This window comes from Mustela putorius, unplaced genomic scaffold (genome assembly GCF_011764305.1).
Source record: "Mustela putorius furo isolate JIRA1106 unplaced genomic scaffold, ASM1176430v1.1 tig00000228_pilon_pilon_pilon, whole genome shotgun sequence".
Classification (NCBI taxonomy): domain Eukaryota; kingdom Metazoa; phylum Chordata; class Mammalia; order Carnivora; family Mustelidae; genus Mustela; species Mustela putorius.
In genome coordinates this window covers 11,693,680-11,714,078 of record NW_025421322.1, presented here as the reverse complement: position 1 = coordinate 11,714,078, position 20,399 = coordinate 11,693,680, and the positions used below count along the sequence as shown (strand labels likewise).

Genomic DNA, 20,399 nt, shown 5'->3' with positions numbered 1-20,399 from the left:
GATCTGATGGCTGAGGAGCAGGGTTTTGAATCTATAATAGATAAGAGACAATACAAATTAAAAGCTATTAATGGAGTGGCAAGAAGAGGTTGGCATGCTAGGGAAAGATGTTTTCACAAGATTAGGTTTCTATAGGGTACACTGAAAGGAAGCCTCGATTTTTTTTTTTTAATAAACTTTTTAATCAAATATAGCATTCATACAGAACAGTGCCAAATACAAGCACCGTTTTTCAAAGTGAACCCACTTACATGACCACCATCCAGACCAATAAATGAAACATTACAAATATCCTAAAAACCTTCCCCTGATCCCTCTTGGTCACTACTCACACCTCCCAATGGTAAGCGCTAGTCTGATCTAGAATCGTTTTTGCCTGGTTTTGATTTTATGTATATGAAATTAAGCATTGTACTGCTTTGTATGACTTACTTTATTAAACATTGTGAGAGTCATCCAAGTTGGTAGGATAACTGTAGTTCTTTGATTTGAATGCTGAATGTTAATCTGTTATAGGAGTATATTACAGTTTAACCATTCTAATGTTTATAAACTTGGCTCTTACAAGTAGTACTGCCATGAACATTCTTGGAAATGTCCTTTGAATATTTGCACCCATTTCTCTTGGGTATCAAGGAGCAGAATAACTGGATCAAAAAGTATTTTTGATTTTAGAAGATGAAAACAGTTTTCCAAAGCAGTTGTACTTCTGCCAGAAGAGTAAGTGTTCAGTTACTCTAAATCTACACCAACACTGGTATTGCCATTTTTTTTGGTTTGTGCTTTTAATGTGGCTTAATTTGCATTTTCTGTACAATGAACGAAGTTGAGATATTTGGTGTTTGTTGGCTATTTGGTTATACTCTTGTAAAATGGCTATTAAAATTTTATAGCTATTTTCAGTTCTCTCTTTTCTTACTATTTTATTTGTTGGAGTTCTTTGTAGAGTTTGGAAGATTCAGTTTTGATCTCCTGTCTGTACTATTGGATCACCTTGATCTTTTTACAGGCTTGAAATGTGGAATCTTCCTACATTTTTCTTTCCTTGACAAAATTGGATTTAATATGCAAATCTTTTGCTGAAGCTTTATCCTGATGACTGCGTATTTTTAAAAAAAAAATGTTTTTTAAATTTTGGTTACTATCTCCTTGAATACTATTGGATAGGATCCTTACATATTGCTCATTGCCCTAAACTTCACATTTACGTAAGTTTGCTAGTGTATCTATTTGGTCCTAGTTCTGTTTTAGTGGTATGGATGGGGAAGGATTATAAAGGATTCAAATGAATTAGTGAAAAATATATGGGGGTAGACAAAAGGCCACCCCAAGGAGAGATGAGTACCTATCATGTGGATGTGAGATGGTGAGAAAATAAAAAAATTTAGTTGATTCCTAATTACTTGGTGTGGCAAGAAAACAACTACATGTGCCTGTCGGTGGAGTTGGTGTGGTTTATCAGTTTGTTTGGGAGAAGTTCGGCATACTCATTAGAACGTAATTTTCTCTTGCAGATATATAATGAAAAAGAATTATTACAAGGGAAATTGGATCTCCTTAGTGATACCAACATGGTAGACTTTGCTATGGATGTATACAAAAACCTTTATTCTGATGATATTCCACATGGTAAGTTTTGTCAGCTTCTCTCATGAACTGAGGATATGTGTTAAAGTTTTATGATTTATAAAAGAGCTTTAGTCAAAAGTCTTTAATAAACTATTTGAATGTTTAAAAGTTCTGTGAATGAAAGTTAACGTGAAGGTTACATGTCATCTAAAGTATATTATTTTCTCATTACAAAAGGTATGAAACTTCTTTAAAAGAAAACGTGATTTTCAAATATGTTCAGTTCATAGTATGTAACATCAGAATTGGGCTTATGAATCAGATTGTCTTCTTAGAAATGATCTAGGAATGTTGCTGGTTTTGGCCTGCTAACTTTTTCAGTTAGTATCTGCGTGCCTTAGAGACTTCTTTTCATCTTGAATCATCTGGGTAGAGCCAAGGTTCTCAAAAGTATTGTTCCCATTACCAGATCATCAGTGCACCTGGGGAGCTTGTTAGAAATGCAAATTTGGGGGTCATACCCCCAGATCTACTTAATCAGAAACTGTTGGCTGAGGCCCAGCACTTAAATTGGAGAACTACTCTGGTATGGTGTTTTCTACATTCTTGTTTTCTGTGGTAATAGATGTTCCTTTAAAAAAAAAAAAAATTTTTCCCGTAAGTTTGAAAAATGTGTTATTTCTCTTATGAACCTGGTGTTTTAAAAAATTCTAAGAATGCTTTCCATAGAGAAATACAATTTACTTTGTTTAAATTGACATTTTCCAAAATTTGATCACGGATACCCTTTTATGTTTAAGAAATGCTGTTGTGGTAGTACTTCTTAATATATAACACAAATTACTACACTAAATATTGTCACCTTTTTTAATTATAGTAAATGACAGTAGCTCTTTAAATTTTAGTTTGTGATGAAAAAGTTAACTATTTCTTAGTGAAAGTTTAAAACACGTCTGCAGGGTAGGTTACCTGCAAGTTTTCTCTGACTACATAATACAGTTAAAAGAAACTAGAACTGGGTTTGAGAGATTACAGAATTAGATTTATAGTGAAAAGAGATTACTGACTGGATTTAAATTCCATTCAGCCTAATTGAAAATCTATAGTCATATGTAAACCCTCTGAGTCTTTGTTCATAAACTCTGGGATAATATTCATCTGAGAACATTCAGTGAGAACAAATATAAAAACATGAAGCTTCTGAAATGTGGAATTAGATAATTGTACCTTAGCAGACACCCCTCCCCCAGGCTGTATCTGCATATTCCTGAGTTTTCTTTAAGAGTTAGAAGAAGATTCCCTCTTTATGTGCCTTTGCACTGCTAGAAAGAAAAAAAAAAATGGATCTGGGAGACTTATTGAGTTGGTGTTGCTGGCATATGAATATATTGGGGGTAAATAAATTTATGCATAATTTAAATAACTTGAAAATTTTCCAGAGACATCCTCATGGTGAGCAGTATAGTTTAACATTAGAGTACTCCTTTGCATTTTTAATTAGCTTTGAGAGAAAAAAGAACCACAGTTGTTGCACAACTGAAACAGCTTCAGGCAGAAACAGAACCAATTGTGAAGATGTTTGAGGATCCAGAAACTACAAGGCAGATGCAGTCAACCAGGTAACCTCCCTTAATTTGAATTCTGAAAATTCTCTTTTCTGGATTAAGACAAATGTTAATTCAAATTGTTGGGGGGAAATCAGAGGGGGAGACAAAACATGAGAGACTGTGAATTCTGAGAGACAAACGGAGGGTTTGGGGGGGCAGTGGGGGGTGGGGTGAGCCTGGTGGTGGGTATTGTGGAGGGCACCTATTGCATGGAGCACTGGGTGTGGTGCACAATGAATTTTGGAACACTGAAAAAAATTTTAAAAATTCAAATTTTGTCTAATATTCCATCATAAAATTCATGGCTTAATTGATATTTTATCTGTTTGTTTTCACTTATACTTATGGTATACGGACCAGGAATTCCTTAATAAATAGTAATGCTAATTTTATTTTTAATTTCTTTACCATTTATCCAAATCTGATTATGCTGGAGCAGTTTTGCCTTCTTCCTCTCTTTCCACGGGACATTGGCAATGTCTGGTGACATTTTTACTTATCCCAATTGAAGGGGTGCTACTAGCACCCAGCAAGGAGAGGCCAGGGATGCTGCTCACCATCCTGCAATGCATAAGACAGTACCCTACCCTAACAAGAGTTATCCAGCCCAGAAGTGTCAGTAGTACTGAGGTTGACGTACCTGTGCCTGGGCAGTACCAGGAGGGAAACCTGAGCCCACTTTATCACTTGGCTGCATTCTCTAGTATCTTTCCAACCTCATTGCCCAGCCCAGGAAGGGAGGGTAGTGTGGAGCTGATAAGGTTATTTTATTCTTAACTTCCTCTTAACTAGAAATAAACCTATTGCTTGGTTTCCAAAAAATGCATGTTTCCTCGTTCTGACTTAATGTTTATCATTAATTGAAGCCCTTTGGGTTATTAGGAATCTTTAAAACAAAATCTGCTAGAACTGAATATTGTGGTAAATCTTAGCTGCCAGTATATTTACTAGAGAAATTGCTGAAGTTTTTGCCATGTTGTGTCTTTAGTTCATACAATATGTGACCAAAACAAACTTTTAGGGAGATGAGCTCAAGTTTTTATTTATGATTTAGGGAAGTGTTAACCAGATAATTTTAAGCAAAACACCAAATAGTGCACAATTACTATACCATATTATAATGTAATCTACTACATCACTAACTACACCATGTTTTATCTATACAGGTAGATATATACCTATGACACAGATAGCTGTATCTTACAAAGCAATAATATATAGCTATGTGTATGTGTACTATACTTCTTATTATACTTAGAATATAATGGCTTAAACCCTCAGGTCACTTGTAAGTGCACACAAAGGAACAGCTCAAATAATCCGGCTGTTAGGGTACAACAGAGCATTTAGAATTTAAGTTCTAAATTTAGTCTAGTCACTTAAATACTAGAAATTAATGTGATTACAGTATGAATCAAGATGAGTATAGATTTATTCACCAGTTATTAGAGAAGATTCCTTGCAGTTTAATAGGCATGGCATTGAGATAAATGAAAGGATGGAATTGTGTTTTAAAAACTTGCAAAGGAATAACCTCTTCCTTCTAATTCCTGTTTCTAAATTTCACTGAACATGTAACATTTTACCTCTCATACATTTCTGGAAATACCCAGTCAACCAAGGAACAACAGTGATTATGTATCTGAAAGATAAAAGGAGTGTAACACAAAGTTACTCACTGTGATCCACAAGTGTGAAGGTTTTTTGAAATCTTATGTTAAAATTTCATCCATATTTCATATTCAGTATTATGATATATCCATGTAATTTTGGTGATGATATATTCCTTTCCCACTAAATCTTCAGGTAAAATTATGCTCTGAAAAAACATGCCATAGCATTCCCTCTGTGATAAGCATTAAGAGAATGTTTTCTTTTTTGAAAATGCCCAGTAAGCTGTGCCCATCTATCACTTGTTCCTTGATGTCTTTGTTGATCACTTTGTCTTTTACCAGCCTGCCTGGCAAACATCTTAGTTATTATGCAAAGCCAATTTAAGAAAGGTTCAATTGGGTTGACACTGATACAGATAATAATTACAGTAGGGTATGTGGCATCGATACATAAGTTAAGCATAATTGATTAATTTTGTAGTTTATTTTATTCTGAAAGATTTATTTCTAGTGTTTTAAGTATTAAGGTATTTAAAGGTATTTAAATGGCTTTATGTAGGTTATGGGATAAACTTTAAAAATGCTTATTTTGTTTTCTGTGACTTATAAAATATAATAATTTTTGTTTCTAATTAAGAGATGGTCGGATGCTGTTTGATTACCTGGCGGACAAGCATGGTGTAAGTGGTATTTTAAAAATTTTCTTTAGTTGTGCTGTTTAAATAGGCTAATTAAAAAATAGTGCTGCATAGATAGGTTTGAGGCTTGAAAGAGTATTATTTCTAGATTAATTTATTAAATATAAGACCTGGTATGTTTTTGAAACTTGAGTTTTTAAAAATTGATGCTGATGGGAAAATGAGGTGCTTATATTTAACTTTAGATCATAGAATTGTTCGAAACTTTTTATTTTTTCTAGAATAACCAAGGAATAGGTACTGTTTTATATTTCTGATGCATTAACAAAGAAAAATAGAACTAAATTTGAATTAGAAATGTTATGAGCGGTAGAATTGGGTAATATTTTGGCTGCCTTGTGGAATATAGTAATTCTTGATATTATCGAGGTCTTCATAAATCCCCAGTAAAGGAATTTTATTACAGCCTTCTGTAGTCATTTTCCACTCTCCTTTCCTTTGTGTTAAAGTGTGAGGATTTGCATATAATTAATTCTTTACTTGCATTCAAGTTTTATCTCTCATTTAACACCTGTAATAAGAGGTATGCTGATCACTGTGCAAATTATTCTTTCTAGTTTCCACATATAATGTTTGGTATACTTGACAGTGTTCTAGTTCATAGCCCTTCTCTTACATTACTTTTACTTTGCTTGCATTGCTAGCTTTAAAAGTTGCTGTAATTTGGGGCTAGTTTTCACAGAGAACTGAAATTTACTTGTACATGTTATTGTGCAGAATCTCAAACCCTTACAGGGATTCATGCACTTGGTAGTTGTTTAAGCTCAGTCACTAACTGAGAACCTCACACCTCAACCTTTCCCTGCAATTCAAATGCTCATTGCAACAAATTAGATATTGTTACAGTTCATAACTCTTTGAGACCAGAATTATGAATGATAAATCTGTCAGTTGATAATTCGTGTTCTAAGATTCATGTGTTCCGTCATGCTTTTTGTTTTATTTATTTTTTTTGTGACACTTGGGATACACTGAAAATACTGATGTCTGGGGATATTTAAAGGAGTAAATGGTTTGAATTTAAAAACTCAGAGTTAAAAATATAACTGATGCTTTTTTTTTCTTTTTTTAGTTTAGGCAGGAATATTTAGATACACTCTACAGGTATGCGAAATTCCAATATGAATGTGGGAATTACTCTGGAGCTGCAGAATATCTCTACTTCTTTAGAGTATTGGTAAGTAAATTGTTTTTCTTCTCTCAGATTTTGTAGGATTCTCCTGTTTTGTCAAAACATGTCTATAGATTTGAGTCTTTACGTAAATATTCAAGAATCCTTGGTGAAAGGAGGAAAACTTTCCTCAACAAAGAACAAATAGAAATAGGAAAGCTTGTATCAGGACCTCAGAATTTGGAGGGAGATTTAACTTGTCCTTGAAATACAGAAAGTAAGAGCTGCTAAATTTATTACTTTATGTATAATTGTGTGATAAGCATTAGCAAAATTCTATCATGATCAGTTTGTTAAATTACTCTGTAGCACAGTGAGCAGCACATTATGGATGCTTAATAAATATTTTTTTAATAAACCCATTATTCCTAATTTTAATTAGATATCTTAGGCTATATACATCCCCTGAGTTTGTTTCAAATAACTATAAAGTTCTAATGATAATTTGAAAAAAAAATTATGCCTTAATAGTAGCTTTTTTCCATTTATTTCTGCCCTTAGCTATTAGAAAATAAAACTCAATGATTTTTTTTTTTAATAATAGAGCAAATTTCTATCCATAAAGAACCCTGTTTGTTATTTTCATTTGTCTGTTTGACAAGCTCCTAGATTCAGTGCTTTAGTTTGGGAAAAAGGAAAATTAAATGAAGCCAAAGGAAAAAAATTGGGCTTTTTTTTTTTTTTTTAAGATTTTGTTTATTTGACAGATCACAAGTAGGTAGAGCAGCAGACAGATAGAGGGGGAGAATCAGGCTTCCTGCTGAGCAGAAAGCCTGATGCAGGGCTCCATCCCAGGACCCTGGGTGAGCTGAAGGCAAAGGCTTCAACCCTCAGAGCCACCCAGGCACCCCAAAATCAGGCTTTCAAATGAAAAAATTTTTTTCTCATTCTGCCTTCTGTGTAGGTAATTGTATCGATGCCTTCTGGAGTTATCGAGATGCCCTTGTTTTAACTAGCTTCTTATAATTTGTTCCTCATTTTGGGTTAGTCAGCAAGTACCTAAGTCTCTGATTTACCTAGTTAATCCTAGATATTGGGAAATGACCTCTAAAGACAGGGTTTTCTAATCTTGGAAGAGTCTGTTTCTTCTGTCTCTGCTTTCTGATGCCTTTATTCATTTAGCCCGATATAACTGCCGGAAAGAAAAGACTTACAGTTTCTATCTTTCGTTGTTTTTTTGGAAATTAAATATTCCTTTTTGGGGGATCTGGGAAGGGAAGAGATTGGTGTTTTATTAATACTGCTAATTCCTACACTTAAAAAGTAGTTAACTTCATTTTTTAAAGCTACCATCCTTCCTTCAAAAGGAAATAAAGATTCTCAGTTTATTTCAAAGTTTGATTTGAAAAATACTTATTTTCTCTTAACTCGTGTTTTTGAATATTCTTAATTTACAGATTAGCTGTGGTTAGCTTGCAAGTGCATTGAAGGTAATCGGTGATGCTAAACTTGTAGTGGCTTATCAGAAAATTCCATCAGTTTTACTTTGAATATTATGAAGGATTTAGGAGAGCAAAAGTTGATTACTTTGGAAATGTAAACAGCTTAAACCAGGATTGTAAAATCAGAAGCCTGATATGATTACAGCTACATGAAAAGAGTTGGTTATTCATATCATTTGTTAATGCTGGGAGTGAATTTTGAGAATGAAGATTTAGTGTCATGTTAGAGTTCTAGCACAGTAAATTTATTGTTGCTGGTTGGTGAGTGAATGTGCCATTTTGCTAAGACATGGAAACTTAAGGTAACTGCTGGAAATCCAGATACTGAAACTCTTCTAGCATATCCACCCTTGAAAGCAGGTTGGTATGAAGAGCCAACTGTACTGACATGGACTTGAGCCAGAGTAGTACGCAGAAACTTTGGGGGATTAAAAAACTTGCTATGCTGCTACAAAAACCTTTTATCCTAACAAATATAACATATTCTAGTTTTAACAGCATATTATATTTATGTAGTATAGTTTTGTAATTAGTCTGAAAATGTTTACAAATGATAGGTATATATACTTAAAGGTTTGTGAAGTTTTTTTGTTTCCTTTTTTTAAATATGAAGATCCTACTTTGTTCCCTAACTTAAAAAAAATTCTCAGTTTTAAACTTTTGCATTGTTGAAATTCAAAGGGCATTTGGTTGGATGATTGATTACCATGATTTGAACACAAAAATCAATGTTTTACATTAAGAGTTAAAATCTAGTGATTGGGTAGTGTTTAGAAATTATGTGAAATTTATTTTAAATTTATGTCCCATCTGTGTGACAAACTTTTGAATCGCCTGGAGTTGGCGTATTGATAGGGGCTAACCAAGCTAAGTTTAAACCAAGGGATAATTTTACTTCCCTTTTTCTTCTGTTTAGATAGGCACTAAAATCTATGTATTTGTTCAAAATCTTGTTAATAGTAAAGATTAAAAATCCTGAATTGAATTTGGGATGAAAAATGTCTGTGTTTTACATATTAGTTATTTACTTTGGTTTTTTTGTAATACCAGTTTTTTCATTTCTAAATGCTTGTCTGGTGGTTGGTTATTCTTTTAAATCTATAGTTAGGGAAACATAAGCTATGAAAGAACCATTGTAACTATGATCTGAGATTAGAATTTGACTCTCCAGGTGACCTATTGTAGGTCAGTTTTGTGTAAATTAAAGCTGTGTGACCCTAGAATGTACCTTTATTTTTTTAAAAATTTGGCTTTTAGAATACATCAAGGAATATTTACATGCATCCTATTTGATTGTGTTCTAAGAAATGAATTAATTTGGAATAAAATAGTGGAGAAGAGTTGGTAAGGATTTTTGAAGGTTTTGGTTTTAAAAGTTACAAAAATAAATAAAAGGGATTAACACTGTTTTTTAATTATTTTGTTAAAATCTGCCTTCTCTATCCCTTTGGTCTGACTCAAAAATATAACTCTCCTTTCATCCAGGAGATATTTGAAATAAAAGTGATTTTAAGATGCTAGAACTATTGGTGATCATATTTTAGTAGTGTGATTTTTGTTATTCTTTTCACTCAGAATTTAAAACTTATCTCCTCCAAGTACATGCCATTTGATTTGAACGTACTTTTCCTTGACTGAAGAAAGTTTTAGTAATGATGACTCTTGGAAGTTTTGGGTCTGATGTGCCCTATTTGATAATGTTGGTATAAAAGATGTCTGTTTCATATTGATTTTCAGATATACAACTTATCACATTTTACTATCAAACTGGAATGTGTCTTGAATTGGTTGTGATTTAGAAACATGAATTAAAAAAAAAAAACTTCTAGGGATACTTGGGTGGCTTAGTTAAGTGTCTGCCTCAGCTCCGGTCAGAGGATTGAGCCCTGCATCAGCCTTCCTGCTCCGTGGGGAGCCTGCTTCTCCCTCTGCCTGCCAGTCTGCCAGCCTGTGCTCTCTCTTGCTATCTCTGTCCAATAAATAAAATCTTTTTTCTTTAATTTTTTTAAAAGATTTTATTGTTTGATGGAGGTAGTGAGAGAGAGAGAGAGCGCACGCACACAAGCACAGGGAGTGGCAGGCAGAGGGAGAGGGAGAGAAGCAGGCTTTCTGCTAAGCAAGGAGCCTGATGCGGGGCTTAGTCCCAGGACCCTGGGATCATGATCTGAACTAAAGGCAGATGCTTAACCGACTGAGCCACCCAGGCACTCTGAGCTGATATTTTTAGTAAATTGAGCTAAATGGAAACTGAATCAGTTTAACCAGTGTGATCCAATAAGGACTTGGATAATTACTGTTTGGGGTAGAAAGTTACAGGTCTTTTAGTAGGCTACGTGGCTATGTAAGGTATAAAATATACAATATCTTTTTTCCTAGAATATTTAGAATTTAATTAATTGTGATTGCTTAAACAGGTTCCAGCAACAGATAGAAATGCTTTGAGTTCACTCTGGGGAAAACTGGCCTCTGAAATCTTAATGCAGAATTGGGATGCAGCTATGGAAGACCTTACACGATTAAAAGAGACCATAGATAATAATGTGAGTTAAATTTTTCCAGGGTGATTCTCTGAAATATTTATGTACCCTTCATACTTTCTGATAAGGAAAACACTGTGTCCTTTTTTTTTTCCTTTTTTTTTTTGTTTTTTTTTTTTTGGTAAAGTGGATGTTGGGGAGGGAGGAATGGAAAAAAAGAAGGAGAAGGGTGAAAGGAGGGAGGAAGGGGAAAAATATGTCCAGATTAGCTTTTGTTGACTTGACATAAAAATCACAGTGGGTGAGTAGCTTGACTCGTTTCACTGAATTTCCCTGAAAGAAGCTGTCAAACTGCTTTTGGCTCTTAGAGACAAGAACTCAGGTTTTCATTTCTCTTACAGCTACTGCACCTTTTTTATTTGTACAGTGAAAATGGCATAATTCTATTAGTACCAGCTCAATGATAGGTCCTCAGTAAAGTCCTGTGTAGAAGGTAACAGTTTTCACCTACAGTTATATCTAATAAAACTACTTATGGAGTATTTAATTCAGTCCTTTTAAAATGTTTTCTGAAATAAGTATAATTTATGGCTTCTGTAAAAATGACTTAGCAGACGTTATTGAATCTATTTCTTAGAGCAGGGAGGTAATTTCTAATGTTGAGGTATGTGCAGAGGGTCTAGGGGATAGGACTTAGATCATAATGGCCATAGAGCATGCCCCAGAAGGTTCTCATTTCTAACTAAAATTTGGAGATCAGTGATGTTTATTCTCTTCCCTCTTTCTCATATATTATGATTTCCTATGCATGTATTTTTTAACCTTCTAGTCTGTGAGTTCTCCACTTCAGTCCCTTCAGCAGCGAACATGGCTCATCCACTGGTCTCTGTTCGTTTTCTTCAACCACCCCAAAGGGCGTGATAACATAATTGATCTCTTCCTTTACCAGCCACAGTAAGTTACTTCACTGCATAATTCTGGCTTTCATTATATGAAATTACATGGATTTTTTTTTATTATTATTAACTTAAAAATGTACTTCTCTCTAACATTTGAATTTGTTGTCAACCTTTCTTCCCCCTGTACATGGTAGATTGGCTTGTTAAGTGAAAAAGCCTACACGGGGGCGGGGGGGGTGCCTGGGTGCCTCAGTTAAGCGTCTGCCTTTGGCTCAGGTTATGATATCAGGATCCTGGGATTGAGCTCCACGTGGGGCTTGCGTGCTTCTCCTACCTTTGCCACTCCCTCTGCTTGTGCTCCCTCTTTCTCAAATAAATTAAATAAAATCTTAAAAAAAAGCTTAGGTGTAACTCAAGTAAATTATTTGAAAAAAGTGTACTTTAAGTCTGTTGAAGAGCTATTTAGTGTATTTCCTTTGCCAGCAGAATAGGCGTCATGTAGAATCTCATGATTCTGCCTTACCCTAGAAGAACTAAATAAGAATCTGCATCTTAACAAGATTCTAGGTAATTAACATATTAATGAAAGCTTTAGAATTAGGGCTCTGGAGATTACGTGGAAGAAATGTATACATCCCAGAATCCATTATATCATTGCTCAGTTATCCAACCTTTGGTGCTAAGAAATTAACTACTTCATGAACTAGACTATTCTGTTTTTAGCTATAAATCATTTTTAAAAATTTATTTTTCCATTTGAGCTTGAAATGCCTTTGAATCTTCTAATTCCTTATTTGATTAGAACAACAGAAAACAAAACTTTGTAGAAACACTAGATAATTGAAGATAATTTTTCTTTATCTCTTCCTTCAGGCTAAATATACATGATTTTATCAAGTGTGTAATGTTTCAGACTCTTTAGTATTTTGATTGCCCTTCTTAGATAACTGCCAATTTATCCATAATCATCTTGAAATACGGATCTTCAAATTCTAGGATTGTTACTTGAGTTTTATAGATCACAGGGGCAATATTAGCTTCTTGACCTGTATGTGTGCTTAGATAAACATAGTTCAAGATTGGAGTAACTAGCCTTTGGTTCATGGTATGGCTTATATTGACTATATTGTTAGCTAAATAAACTTTGTATAAACATTCTTGAGCTGTACATTTGTTAAATGTTAATCTAAGTGAAGATATAGTTGTTACATTTCACTTGATTTCTGCTTATTATTTTCTGTCAAATTATGATTTTAATGTTTTTTCTCTAAAATGCATGTATACTTTATAAAGGTATAGCTTAGATATAGATGGTGTAAAACCTTTTTGAATTAAACATCAGTGAAGATTGAATAACCTGTTTTTTTGTTTGTTTGTTTTGGTTTTTTAAAGATTTTATTTATTTATTTGACAGACAGAGATCACAAGTAGGCAGAGAGAGAGGAGGAAGCAGGCTTCCTGCCGAGCAGAGAGCCTGATGTGGGGCTTGATCCCAGGACCCTGGGATCATGACCTGAACCTAAGGCAGGGGCTTTAACCCACTGAGCCACCCAGGCACCCGAATAAACTGTTTTTAAGTTGTTTTGTAGTTTTCAAAATCTTGGAAATAATATCTGTGGCATTATTTTTAGAGAAGTTGATGGGATACTCTAAACTGAGTCATATAAATAAATGTGACTTTAATGTGCTTTAATAAATGTACATTAAGGGACACCTGGGTGGCTCAGTTGGTTAAGCAGCTGCCTTCGGCTCAGGTCATGATCCCAGCGTCCTGGGATCGAGTCCCACATCGGGCTCCTTGCCGAGCAAGGAGCCTGCTTCTCCCTCTGCCTCTGCCTGCCATTCTGTCTGCCTGTGCTCGCACCCCCCCCCCCGTGATAAATAAATAAAATCTTTAAAATAAATAAATAAATAAATGTACATTAAATGTTCATTTTAGTAAGATTTTTTAAGACTAAAATATTTGACCTCTTCAGGAAGTTAACATAATCAATAGCACTTTGAAAAAGAAGAGAAATTGGGGTGTCTGGGTGGCTCAGTTGCCTTCGGCTCGGGTCATGATCCTGGAGTCCCGGGATTGAGTCCCACATCAGGCTCCCTGCTCGGCAGTGAGTCTGCTTCTCCCGTTAACCTCTCTCCTCTCATGCTCTCTCTCTCTGTCTCAAATAAATAAATAAAATCTTCAAAAAAAGAAAATTAAAAAAAAAAAAAGAAAACGAAGAGAAACTAAGTTATTGGTGGTAATGTAGGTGAAAAATACCCAACCAGCTGAGAAATACCAGTATTTTTTTTATGGAGAACCAGGGAACCATTTTTGAATGGTATTTGTTCTGTTCTCTGCATTAAATGCTAAATATTCCCCTGGATCTGCTAAAAAGAAGCAGTCTTAAACAGAAATAGTCTGTTTTATTTTTCATGTTAACATGGCAATGTAAGTTCAGTATTAATAGTATTTTAACAACATGATGACCCAGTATGTTAAAATCAAACATAGGCAGAGGAGTTTTTGTAGCTGGAAGTTAAGATTCTCTTTCTTCAAAAAAAAGAAAAAAAATACATGGCATTAGGTAAGATAAAAGACAATACATGATCCTTGCATCCCATTTTAAGGATAAATGATAAGAGGTGAAATTTTATAATTTTACATTGTATTTCTTTTTTTTACTAGAGGTATTTTATGGTACTTAAGTAGATTAACATTTTCTAGATTCACATTATTCACTGATGTGTACTTATAGCCTCATTCTGAGCTTGTATTCCGTAAATCCTGTTTGTGGGAAATTCACTGTTGAAATTATATATATACAGTTTTTAAATTGTATTTATTATATATTTTGCCATTTGCTGAATGCCATGATAAATTGTTTATAATCTGAAAAGGTATATAAATCATAGTATGTTGAATTAAGTAAAAGCTAGTGGGAAAAATTTAAGAAACCAGAAACAATTGTACACTAAAGTAAGATCCTACAAGGGTGTGTGGTATATACTGTATATACCCTACAAAGGGTATGTAATACTTGGTTCTGGTCTTTAGTATAGTAAACTCAGTTGATTCCAAGTACTTTTTTTTTTTAAAAAAGATTTTATTTATTTATTTGTCAGAGAGAGTGGGCACAGGCAGATAGAGTGGCAGGCAGAGGCAGAGGGAGAAGCAGGCTCCCTACTGAGCAAGGAGCCCGATGTGGGACTCGATCCCAAGACTCTGGGATCATGACCCGAGCTGAAGGCAGTCACTTAACCAACTGAGCCACCCAGGCATCCCGATTCCAAGTACTCTTAAAGCATCCTTCCTTCTCTTGGCTTCCTATGTGTAAATTTTACAGGGTCAGAACTCTTACCACTTATACTTCTCATTATGAATTACTGATGGTATTCTGGTTTATAAATTAGTCTTGCTGAGACGGGTTCAGTTTTGTTCTTCATAAATCGACCTGTATGCCAAATAAAGCTGCTTTAGAGTATTTGGAATCGGGGCTCAGTGGGTTGGGCCTCTGCCTTTGGGTCGGGTCATGGTGTTGGGGTTGTGGGATCCAGCCCTGCACTGGGCTCTCTGCTCAGCAGGGAGCCTGTTTCCCCCTCTGTGCCTGCCTTTCTGCCTACTTGTGATCTCTCTCTCTTTCTCTCTCTGTCAAATAAATAAAATCTTTAAAAATTTACAAAAGTAAAGTACTTGGAATCAGAATGGAAAGTGAATTTGGACTGTACTGTTGTTAAGCCTAACCTATCTATCTTCACAGTAGGACTGTTCTTTCACTAGGACCAAATGAACATTTTTTGATTTGTCACCCTAAACATTTGGATGGGCATTTCTAAGATTTGGGTTTTTTTTTTTTTTTTAAGATTTTATTTATTTATTTATCAGACAGGAATCACAAGCAGGCAGAGAGGCAGGCAGAGAGAGGAGGAAGCAGGCTCCCTGCTGAGCAGAGAGCCCAATGCGGGGCTCAATCCCAGGACCCTGGGATCATGACCTGAGCCTAAGGCAGAGGCTTAACCCACTGAGCCACCCAGGCGCTACTAAGATTTGCTTTTTTATTTCTCTTTTCATGATTCCATTTCAGATCAGTACTTCTCACTGTGTTCTTACTAGCATTCCCCATTCTAATTTAAATATGATAATGTCTTTTATCAAGTTCTTAAGTCTTCCTGATCTGGTAGCTTTCTCTTATCAGAGATTAAATTGATTAATCTCTTTCTGCTGTGGTGCATTGTTTATTTAATCTTCTCAGGGCAGTGATTCTTGAGAAAGACCCTTTTGAGAAGTACTTTTATGCAGCCATTACATTTTAGAGAGGCTTTTTCTTTTGTGAAACTGACAATTACAATTTCATGCAGTAGTTGAGACATATGAGTATTGACTGAATCTGGAGTATCCAGGAAAATGACTAATAAATCATTACAAGAAATTTGGAAATGTTGGTTAGTAAAATAGTTAAATACCTGTCTTTAATGTTGAACTATCTATGTATCTTACAGAAAAGATGTTTTCTGAGAATATTAAAAAAGAATTAAGGATATATTTCTCAGTATTTGTGGAGATTAACCAAACATGCATTCATATGAAAAGAGATTAAAAGTAACACTAATGTTAATATTTTGTCTGTGTTCTGATTAATAAATTCTGTAAGATTGTCTTAAGAGTTGATTGATATTCCCAAAATTCTGTGTGGGAGGAAGAGCCTTTTCTGAATGAGCAGATTTGACCCAGCCGTTGGCCCATAACAATGCTTTGGCTGTAATCTTGGTATTTAGGGGGTGGGTTAAGGATAAGGACAGCTCTACCTGAAGTAAGCCATAGGAACCATTAGAAATTGGTTTTCCATGATATTACTTATTAGTAGGCCCACTCTTCCGTGTTTTTGCAGTTACCTGTGTATTTAGGATGTAATACTAAATTTAACAGGCTCTTTGAATATTTTCAAGTAATGAAACATGCAAACAAGAAAAATAAAAATGTTCAAACCCACTGAAAATTCTGTAATACAAGAGGGGAACAATATGGATCAATTCCTGACAGCCTTATGGATTATATGAAATTTTAGAAGGCATATAGAATATAGAATATGTTTAATTAATTAGTAGATCCATTTGTTATGGATACTAGAAATACAAAGGTAATTCCGTTGAGATTGTAGAAAGTGTTAAGATAAAAATCAAACTGGGGCTCCTGAGTGGCTCAGTGGGTTAAGCATCTGCCTTTGGTTCAGGTCATGATCCCAGATCCCAGGTCCCTGCTCTACAGGGCATCTGCTTCTCCCTCTCCTGCCGCCCCTCCCCCCACTCATGCTCTAGCTCATGCTCTTTCTCTGAAATAATTAAAAGTTTTTTAAAGATCTTATTTATTTATTTGGCAGAGAGAGACAGGGAGAGAGAGGGAAGAGAAGCAGGGGGAGTGGAGAGGGAGAAACAGGCTTCCCGCTCAGCAGGGAGCCCATTGTGGGGCTCAGTCTCAGGACCCTGGGATCATGACCTGAGCCAAAGGCAGATTCTTATGACTGAGCCACCCAGGCACCCCTTAAATAAAATCTTTAAAAATAAAATAAATTTTAAAAAAAGAAACTTTAGAAGTCAGTTTTAAAGTGTTAAAAAAAAAATTAAATAAATAACCTTTGCAAAAAGTAATAATACAGAAAAGTAGATTATGCACCTGGGTGGCACTAGATGTTATAGGGATTTGTCTAATTTCCTAAAACTGGGAAATTGAAAATATAGTTGGGAATTGACAAGTAGTAAATTGATTATAGTTGACTAATTTTTTAAAGAATAACTTAAAAACAAAAGTTCAGTGAGAGTAGTGAGTGGCATTGTTTTACATTTTTGCAGACTTTTCAGTTTCTGGCATACGCTACATTTTTCCTACCTGATGTTATTTTGTCTGAAGGATATGAAGAAAGCCTAGCCTTACACATACAGAGTTACAAAAAAGCTGCTTTAGTAGTCTTTTCAGGTAGTTGTGAATATTCTTATTTGGTAATCAACAAAAGTCAACAAGTAGTAGTACTTTAAAAGTTATTATAAGTGGAATCGGAAACCTTATTCAGTTTTTTGAATCTCAGTGATACTGGTAGCCTAAACTATAGTGGTCAGTCTTGCACCTTAATGGATCTTGTACCCATGCCTATATAATACCATCCATTGGTTGTTTGATAAATGTTAGATCCATGAGCTAGGCAGCTATTCCAAATATGTTGACATACATACAATACTAAAAAAAATCACCCATTAGTATCACCACTAAATCTATTAGAAAAGGTTCAACATACTGGTTAGTAGTCAAGCTCTTGGTGACGTATTTTCCAAAATTATTCTCTTTTAGGAAAGGTCTAATTTTACCATTTGTTTTTCTTTAAGTTTCAACTGATTTTATTTTCTAGAAAATGTCTGCCAGATACCCAGTTCTGAATAGCTTTGGTTTATCAGTGATTCATTGTTTGAAGTAAAAGTAGTGTTCTGTGAGAAAAACAGTTAAGCTTACAACTCAGTTGTCAAAGTGCTTTTCATTAAGATAACTGTGACACAGAAGTATATAGCAGAAGAGCATTGCACATACTTCCCATTAAGTCATACAGATTATTTAAAAGATTAGTATGCAGGGGTTGGGTTTTTTTTTTTTTTTTTAATTAACAATCTGTACTGCCTAATCAAGGGCGTAGTTGCAACTTGCTTTTTTTTTTTTTAAACTGCAAGAGTGTGGTGGGGGGAAAAAAAACCAGTTACTACCAGCATAGAATAATGTCATTATCCTTATTTGTTCTGAGGTACACAGAATGTCATTTGTTTGTTTGTTTACAGTTCAGTAAATTTTAGTAACTTTGCCAAGAATTGGCAGCATCACCGTAGATAAGTTTTTTAACATTTTTAGCTGCCCAATAAGAATCTTTATAGCTTTGGAACTTTTTTTAAACAGAAACAGCCTTTTAGCACAATGTGGAAAATAAACTGCTCCAGTAGGATTACAGCTTTCATTTTTCACTAAAATATTGTGCTTCCTCTTCATTCTGTAAGGTCAGGTTACCATCAGTAGTCTTCCTCAATAGTAACGTCTCCATCGCATGTTTTGAGTTTTGCTTGATTCTGACTTTTTTCATATTAGAATATACCTAGTTGGCTTGACAGATCGTTGTTTCAGCCGTTTTTCTTGGTTGTATATTCTTCAAGTGGTTTAGCTACTAGTAAAGAGTGAGTAATTTGCATTTGTCTGTAGTTAGTATGTGCTTTTCAGTTATCTTTGATAAATACTAAAAAATGGTGAAGTTACTGGTGAAGTTTTATTTTTCCTGCTTTCAATTTCTAATGGCACAGTAATACAATTAAATGTGGTTTATTGAGTATATTAATTGATAAAATTGTTAAATTGTAGTTTATGTAGATTGTGGACTTTAGGACTTTTGTAACATAAAAAGTACTTTGTTGATAATTTATACTTTAGTCCTCAAGTGAAAATTTAGGTGCCAGTGCAGGTTAAATAAAGTCTTTTACATCATATATATTACCATTTCTGCAGTTATGTATTCTGAATCCAAAATGGAGATGATTTACATATTTGAAAAATGTTGAACTTTTAAATGTAACATTATATATAAAGATAAGGTATCAGGTGTAAGAGAAGTGTTCATAGACTATTAAGAGATGAGGCTTTGCCACTAAAGGTAGATGCTATTAGAGAAAAGAATGCATTTGTAATAGAATGCCCTAGTTTATTACTCTACAGCTGTAAAAAGAAAGATTCAAAGTTTAGTTTGAATTATATACTCTGTTGAGTGTTTTCTAAATAAAAATAACGCAAGCACCCTAAGAAATTTCAAGTTTTACTGTTAATAGTCAGCTGGGTAGTAGTCAGAAATTGTCCTGACTGACCTTTCCATCTTTATCTTTCCTCTTTTCTAATTGTTACTGATGAGAAAATTCTTTTTCATGTAGGTATTTTACCTATATTTTAGCTCAGGATGATGACCTTTACGATTTCTGTCTAAAATGTAAAATAAAATAAAAATGTGTCCTCTGAAGTTCTATTAAGTGTCCTGCATTGTTTTTTTTTTTTTTTTTAGCCTTTCAGGAAATGCACTTCTCTTTTTTTGAACCTATCCAAGCCTGCCTGTTTTTGAAGATCTAGTTCAGGTTAAATTCATCTTTCGTGAAGTCCTGTATATTTTGCCCACTTTATATTTGATACTTAATTTTTTAATGTCTTTAAAATAAATAATTTACAATTGCTATTTTTCCTACTGGAGTATAAGCATATTTGAGGGCAAAATTTTTATTCTCTATGTTCTTGTAGCATCTGGCACACGATAGATACTTAAAGTATTTTTTTCATTTTGAGGTATTTTGTCTTATCTTTTGATTACTAAATCATCTGACTTGCAATTAGAAAACCCTGTAAAAAAGTTCCATAAAACTGGAGCAGAGTTGTAGTAAGAAAAAAGTCTGCTAAACATTTTTAATAACCTATCATGTAATTTATACTTCAGAACATAGTAAATATCAATGCTCTTACCCCCCCCCCCCTTAAAAAGTAATAGCGGTGCCTGGGTGGCTCAGTGGGTTAAGCATCTAACTCTTGATCTCAGCTCAGGTCTTGGTCTCAGGGTCTTGAGTTCAAGCCCCATGTTGGGCTCCACAGAGCCTATGGAAAAAAAAAGAAAAATAATAAAGTTAGATTTCAAGAATAAGGGTGTTATAGCCTCTGTTCTTAAATAGTTTATAATCCAGACAAATAATACAAGAAATAGCCTGAGAACATATTTAACTAAGTACTGATAGTATTGTGCATTATAAACACCGGGTAAGTATAACAACTACCAGTTAAGATCTGCAAAGGTTAGAAGAGTCCAGTAAACATGAAAACTGACCCTTAAATTTCAGTTGACAGGAAGGGAGATGGTAAAGAAATAGAACAAAAGAGCACAGCAGACATATG

General features: G+C 34.4%; 1 protein-coding gene across 1 annotated transcript in view; it reads left to right on the top strand.

The window, feature by feature from the left end:
* EIF3E (eukaryotic translation initiation factor 3 subunit E) overlaps positions 1–20,399 on the top strand; it is a 43,783-nt gene that overhangs the window by 4,167 nt on the left and 19,217 nt on the right. Inside the window, exons 2-7 of the mRNA XM_004771313.3 lie at positions 1,515–1,629; positions 3,071–3,188; positions 5,427–5,469; positions 6,560–6,664; positions 10,515–10,640; positions 11,407–11,531. Coding sequence (XP_004771370.1) covers positions 1,515–1,629; positions 3,071–3,188; positions 5,427–5,469; positions 6,560–6,664; positions 10,515–10,640; positions 11,407–11,531 — 632 coding nt within the window. The remainder of the gene's footprint in view (positions 1–1,514; positions 1,630–3,070; positions 3,189–5,426; positions 5,470–6,559; positions 6,665–10,514; positions 10,641–11,406; positions 11,532–20,399) is intronic.